Source organism: Suricata suricatta, chromosome 6 (genome assembly GCF_006229205.1).
Source record: "Suricata suricatta isolate VVHF042 chromosome 6, meerkat_22Aug2017_6uvM2_HiC, whole genome shotgun sequence".
NCBI lineage: Eukaryota > Metazoa > Chordata > Mammalia > Carnivora > Herpestidae > Suricata > Suricata suricatta.
Genome location: NC_043705.1, coordinates 417,193 through 423,749, shown reverse-complemented (window position 1 = coordinate 423,749; position 6,557 = coordinate 417,193). Strand labels below are relative to the sequence as shown.

General features: G+C 60.9%; 2 protein-coding genes across 2 annotated transcripts; one reads left to right on the top strand and one right to left on the bottom strand.

Annotated features, from left to right (window-relative positions):
• Positions 1-6: 6 nt before the first annotated feature.
• C6H1orf35 (chromosome 6 C1orf35 homolog) lies at positions 7-2,058 on the top strand. Its single transcript, XM_029941447.1, has 8 exons — positions 7-79; positions 246-396; positions 514-559; positions 654-736; positions 845-917; positions 1,069-1,157; positions 1,563-1,691; positions 1,783-2,058. The coding sequence occupies exons 2-8, from the start codon at positions 257-259 to the stop codon at positions 1,862-1,864; spliced, it is 642 nt and encodes a 213-aa protein (XP_029797307.1). The 5' UTR covers positions 7-79; positions 246-256; the 3' UTR covers positions 1,865-2,058.
• Positions 2,059-2,918: 860 nt separating this feature from the next.
• On the bottom strand, positions 2,919-4,740 carry ARF1 (ADP ribosylation factor 1). Its single transcript, XM_029941446.1, has 4 exons — positions 4,556-4,740; positions 4,359-4,469; positions 4,158-4,282; positions 2,919-4,067 (listed from the first exon to the last, which is right to left on the bottom strand). Exons 1-4 carry the CDS (start codon positions 4,701-4,703, stop codon positions 3,906-3,908), a joined length of 546 nt encoding a protein of 181 aa, XP_029797306.1. The 5' UTR covers positions 4,704-4,740; the 3' UTR covers positions 2,919-3,905.
• Between the last annotated feature and the right edge of the window lie 1,817 nt (positions 4,741-6,557).

The following is a 6,557-nucleotide window of genomic DNA, read 5'->3' as shown; positions in this document are numbered from 1 at the left end:
CGGGGCGGCGTGCGCGGCGGGCAGGACCAATTCAGCTGGGAGGACGTGAAGACCGACAAACAGAGAGAGAACTACCTAGGTCAGCTCGGTGCCAGGCCCGGGGCCGGGGGTGGGGGGGCGCGGATGCCGGGAACGAGGGGCGGGGTGCAGGGGATGCGGGAGCTGCGCGCGTCGCGGGTGCGGGGGACGAGAGTGCCGCGCAGACCGAGCCCGCGGGGCGAGCACTCGGCGCTGCATCCCCGCAGGCAACTCGCTGATGGCCCCGGTGGGCCGCTGGCAGAAGGGCCGCGACCTCACCTGGTACGCCAAGGGCCGGGCGGACGGCGCGGGACTGAGCCGGGAGGAGGAGCTGGCGGCCGTGAGGCAGGCGGAGCAGGAGGCGCTCATGGCGGCGCTGTGAGTGCGCCCCGCGGGGTTTGGGGAGCTCTGGGTGGGGGGCGCGGCGGGGACGGAGGGGCAGGGGCCCAGGCGAGGCCGGCCGCTCCCTGAAGCTCGCGCGCGCGGCCCCCGCAGAGGTTACAAGAACGTGAGGAAGCAGCCCACCGGCCTGAGCAAGGAGGTGAGGGGATCCTCCTGCGGGGGGGGGGGGGGGGGGGGGGGGGGGCGGGGCCCCGAGATGCCTGCCGCGAGCATCCCTCTTGCCCTCTGTGTAGGACTTTGTCGAGGTGTGTAAGCGGGAAGGAGGGGACCACGAGGAGAAGGGAGTGGACCGCCTCCTGGGCCTGGGGAGCTCCAGGTGTGTTGCGAGGGCGTGGACTCTGCCCCTTGCCCAAATGGAAGTGCGACCCGGTTGGGGAGGCCGGGGCATTCTCACCGCAAGCGCTTGTCACCTGCGTTCCCGCAGTGGCTCCGCAGGCCGAGTGGCGTTGTCCCGAGAAGACAAGGAGGCCGCCAAGCTGGGGCTCTCCGTGTTCACGGTAACTGCCCGTAACTCCCGGGGACCAATCCCCATGGTTCAGGGTCGGGGGCTGGCCGTCTCTGCTCGTGGGGCACTCCCATCTCCTGGCCAGTTGGCATCCCAGGGCGCTACCTACGCGCCCCCCACCCCAAAGTGGTCTCCTTCCGCAGCACCATCGCGTGGAGAGTGGGAGGTCGGGGTCCTCCCCAGCCTCCTCCAGGAAGAAGCCTCGGTCGGAGGAGGAGAAGGCGGAGCCGGGGTAAGGGCCGCCCCCCAGCTACCGGGAGAGGGCGGGACTGCTCTGAACGACAGGGTTTTCTGTGCGGCTGCCTTCAGGTCAGAGCCCTTCCCAGGTCCCGTCGCTTTTACCCTCCGGGGACTCCTGACTGCCTCCTGGGGTACCCGGAGGGAGGCGCTCCGTCGGAACCTTAGGGCAAGCCAAGCCCTGCTCTCTGCTGGTGCTCTGGTGTCCTGGAGCACACGGGTGCGTGGGCTACCACCTGGTGACGGGATACCAGACCCACGTGGTAGGGTGGGGGCCATGTGGCATTTGTCTACCGCAAGGGTGGGAATGCTTTGTGTACCTGCCGCCCCTTAGCAGGAGGGTGCGTGGTACTGGGTGCGACCCTCCCATGCCTGGCACTGTGCCCCCACCACTCCGCAGCCCCGAGGGCCATAGGAAAAGCAAAAAAGAGAAGAAGAAGAAGAAAAAGAAGAAGCACAAGAAAGAGAAGAAGAAAGAGAAGGCCCACAGGAGCAAGGGGGCCTCCCCCCGGCCCCCAACTCCTGCGGGGTAGGTGTGCCTCCGCCTCAGGGCAGCCTGGTGGGTGCAGGGGCCTCACACCCACCCACCCACCGGCTTGGCTTGACTTCCGTTTCCCCAGGCCAGGGCGTCGGAGGCAAGACTCTGACTCCAGCTCCTCCTCGCCTTGCAGTAAGAGGCGGCGCCGCCACCACAGTGACTGAGGCCAGCCCTACGAGGCTGCCAGCCACTGTGCCCCTGCCCTGCAGCTGCTGTCAAGCTGCCCCTCGGGGGAGACCGCAGGCCTGGGGAGGCACCAGGGGCCTCTGGGGTGGCCACGTACAGCTACTTCTATTTTTCTTTAACTCACTCTTTGTACTTAAATAAAGTTATTTTAAGGGGAATATTTCACACTCAAGGGGAAGTTGTCACATGTTCCAGTAGAAAGGGGCAGGGAAGGATCAGAGGAAGGCCTCCAGTTCCAGTAAAACCAGCCAGAGGCCCCATTGGAAGGTCATCGTCCGTCCTTCTGGGGGCGTCCTGTGTGGGCCTGTCCCTGGGCAGTGACGTCAAATGCACCAGGAAATCTGGGTCACCACGACTCACCTGGACGCGCAGCTCATGGAGGTGCAGACTTGTGCCTAGAACCTCCCCCACCCCACTCCCTGTCCCAAGGGACCTGCCCCCTGAACTCCTTGGAGGGGTACAGGGTGGGACACCGGCTCCTTCCCCTAGGCCTCTGCCCTCCTCTGCAGGGAGACGACCTCTTACAACCCAGCTGGAGTGTGGACAGGATCCAGGCTGGATTCCTAATTCTGAAATATGCATCTTTTGCTTCAGGGTTTAAAATTAATCAAACTGAAGACAGTTATGTCTAACCCTGGCCCTGGCTTTTCAGCTTGCTAGGAGAGGGAAGGGCCAGACTGGGCATCCCCAGAGCAGGGCAGCCCGGACTCTGGCCTGCCCAGTCCCACCTGGCTAGGGGGCAGGGGCGCTGAGGATGGCTGCCATGGAGCTTGGCCAGGGGTTCCGGCCCCCCCCTCCCAACAGGCCAGGTGGTACGGGCAAGAGCAGGCCGCCTCCACACCCCTCCCCCATGCAGTGACCCTGCCATCCCTCTCACGGCCTGGCACTGCCAGTAGGGAGGCATACAAGACAGCCACTGCCAGGGCACTGGGCCACATCCACACCTGCCACAAAGCCAGGGGCCTCTGCACACCCCGTTCCTGTCCCCAGAGGCGAGCTGTGGCAGGCGGCACCAAGCACTGGAGAGCCGTGAACTAGTTAAGAGACTTTATTCTAGTAGCTATAATTACAGTGCTTGTTCGTCGAAATGAAACTGAAAACAAGTATACAAAACAGTCGATTACTAATCGTGTATTGAAAGCAGTAAGAGGTTCCACGACACCAAATAAACCAGTTCTGAGGATTTCCCCAAGATAAAGTTGAACGGCTCCAGCTTCTTCAGTGTTTATCAAAATACGGAAGAAAAAAGTAGACGTCATCGTTTCGGTGGCAAACCTGACCCTTGCAGGCTGAGGGAGTGAAAGCACATGTGCACGGGGGCTCCGGGGCCCCCCCCAGGGCCCAGGAGCGGTGGCCGCAGCCCCCAGCCCATCCCCCCTGGGGCGGCTGTGTGGGCACAGGTACGAGGACAAACGCTAGGGGAGGCAGGGCCACACGAGAGCAAATCTCGGGGACCCTATCGTGACCATGCAGGATGGACCGCGGCCGGCTCCGCCCCGTCATGTTCCCGACAGGAACAGGACCGCCGGTGGACTAGCCTCCGGCCGTTTACCGCAGAACCTAACCAGGCACGTTTCTCCCTTCCGTGTGTTCAAGTGTTCTCCTGGTCTTGTGTTTTTATCTATTTTAAAAATGCACTGAGTTCAGGTTAAAAACCAACCACCAAAATCGATCCCAACACAACCTAACGTCCAGAGGAGGAGCGCCAGGCCGGCCCAACACGACTCCCGGGGGCCCCGTGAGCCTCAAATCCCTTCTCAGTACTGAACAGTGGGCTGATTTCTTTTTTTTTTTTTTTTTACAATAAAAAAAGCTGAGTAATATTGCATAGGAGTACCAGAAACTGCCTCGTTGGGAACAGAAACTATTTACATTAAATAAAAACCCGGCTGCAGGCTGCGTCTGCACATTTACAGCATGGTGAAGCACACTGTGACCGACCGTGGAGACAGCTTCTGGCACTCACACCACATGAGAGTAAAGCAGGGTGGAAGGAGGGAGTGGGAGGAGGGGCGCGGCTCACTTCTGGTTCCGGAGCTGATTGGACAGCCAGTCCAGTCCCTCATAGAGCCCGTCCCCGCTGGTGGCACAGGTGGCCTGAATGTACCAGTTCCTGTGGCGCAGCGAGTGCAGGCCCAGCTTGTCTGTGATCTCGGCCGCGTTCATGGCGTTCGGGAGGTCCTGGAGAGAGAGGCCCGGTGGCCTCAGGTGAGCAGGCCGCGGGGCCCCCCCCCCCCCCGGGCACATGCGGCCCGGCCCCCGGGCGCGTACCTGCTTGTTGGCGAACACCAGCAGGACCGCGTCCCGGAGCTCGTCCTCTGCCAGCATCCGCATGAGCTCCTCCCGGGCCTCGTTCACGCGCTCCCGGTCGTTGCTGTCCACCACGAAGATGAGGCCTGCGGAGCGGCAGGCGTCAGCACGGCGCTCAGAGCGCCCCAGCCTCTCCCGCGGGCCACAGCCCCTTCCGCTCACCTTGTGTGTTCTGGAAGTAGTGGCGCCACAGGGGCCGGATCTTGTCCTGGCCACCCACGTCCCACACGGTGAAGCTGATGTTCTTGTACTCCACAGTCTCCACGTTGAAGCCTGCGGGGGCCATGACCCCGGTCAGCCTTGCTGCCCCCGCGCTGCCCGTGCCCCGGCCCCACCGCTGCCCCCACCAGTCTCCTCACCTATGGTGGGAATGGTGGTCACGATCTCACCCAGCTTCAGTTTGTATAGGATGGTGGTCTTCCCTGCAGCGTCCAGGCCCACCATGAGAATGCGCATCTCTTTTTTGCCAAAAAGGCCCTTGAAGAGGTTGGCAAAGATATTTCCCATGCTGTAGACTGGGGGGAGCAACACTGGCCAGAGAAACCTGTGGAGACAGGGGTCCCCGGGTCTCTCTCTGTGCTGCCCGGGGCCACAGCACAGGGGTGCTCCGGCGGATGGACAGGCCTGACTCCTGACAGCCCACGGGGCAGAGGCTAACCACACCTGGTTCCCAAGCAGCAGACGCAGGGTCCCGCCCGTACGGGGGAGAGTGATGTGCCACAGCAAAGGGAAGGCCAATCAAGCAGAGGCCGTGGCTCTCATGGGACACAAGCTCCTGGGACCATGCAACAAGAGAGGCCACACCATCCCGGCAGTGACGCAGGCCAGAGCCAACCTGCACCGATGTGCTGAGGCTCGGCGCTCACCCGCAGGCAGGACATGGGAGTCAGACTGTACCTAGGTTCCTGGGCAGCACACGGGCCAGGACATCCCACGGGAAGCCACCCCATGGCCGCATCAGGGACTGCATTTGCCACAGGCTCCCCTGTTTGGAGCAGAAACACAGGACCCAACGGAGTGGTCTTCCATCCCACAGCCCCCAGGTCACGGGAGCCGGCCTAGCCTGACCTCTCAAAGGGGAACGCTTCCGTTTCCAGATAGGCACCTGGGAGAGCCAGTCACTTTCTCCAATGCAGACTGTTTGGTAATCTGAGTGTTTATGTCTGGCTGCCCTAGTGAGGTCAAGCAGCCGGACACCAGGTAGCCTTTGGACAGTGCCTCAAAGCCACGGAGGCGCCTGGCCACCCGCCTGTGCCCCCAGGAACTCCTGGGTCTGCGGGAGATGCAGAGGATACAGGCCCGCCCACTCCCAGTCAGATCTTGGGCCAGTCAGCGCTGGGTGGGAGGCCCCGCCCCTCTGTGACCCTGCCGGCAGCCCCGGCTTTCCGGCGCTCGCTGCTGTTGTTAAAATAAGTCATCTCTATGCTCAACGTGGGGCCTGGCCTCACAACCCCGGGAAAAGTGTCCAAGCTCCACCGCAGGAGCTGGCCGGACACCCCAATTCAGTGCGCTTGTGACAGTTTATTGTCATTAGCTGTCCAAAACACAAGTGTCAAGTGGTCTTTACTGTCAAGTTTCCTTTCTGCAGACAACCCATTCTCTTCCTGTACGACCAGGATGACACATCCTTTGGGTAACACAGAACTGACCAAACACACACATTCAGCTGGACCTTCCTAGAACCGACAGACCCGAGGGCTCTGCCACCCGTGTCCAGGCAGGAGGGAGTGAGTGTGTGCTGTGCGAGACACAAGGACACAGGCACCACGACACCCACAGACCGCCTGGACGCATGGCTGCCTGCATCTGGACCACTAACAACAGCCACGCAAGCCTCCGTCTGAGAAGCCACCAATGGATGAGAATGAAAGAAAAGAAAGAATTTGGGGGGAAGCAAGACAGAAGACTGCTTCAAGGAAAGAACAAACAGAACCCCCAGGCCTCACATGGCCACAGACAACAAGGTGAGGACCCAGTGCCCACAAAACAAGAATGGGGAGTCGGAACACAGCAGGCCTGATGGCCAAGGCGAAACCCACAAACACAAGCGCATGCGCGATGGATGAAAAGGGAAAATTCGAACCAGTTACCTTCGCTATGGGGATGTCTTTTTAGATACCAAAGGCATGATCCATGAAAGAAAGAACTGATGAGCTGGACTTCCTTAAAGCTACCAACTCCCACTCCAGGAAAGACCAGGTCAAAAGAACAGGAAGATCAACCAGAAAGAATTTGCAAGAGACACACCTGATTAGCCTGTCCTCTAAGAAATGCCCAAAAGAGCATGTAAAGCTCGATAACAAGTAGACTGAAATTGCACTTAAAAATTTTATAACAGGCCAATGACCTTAACAGACTCCT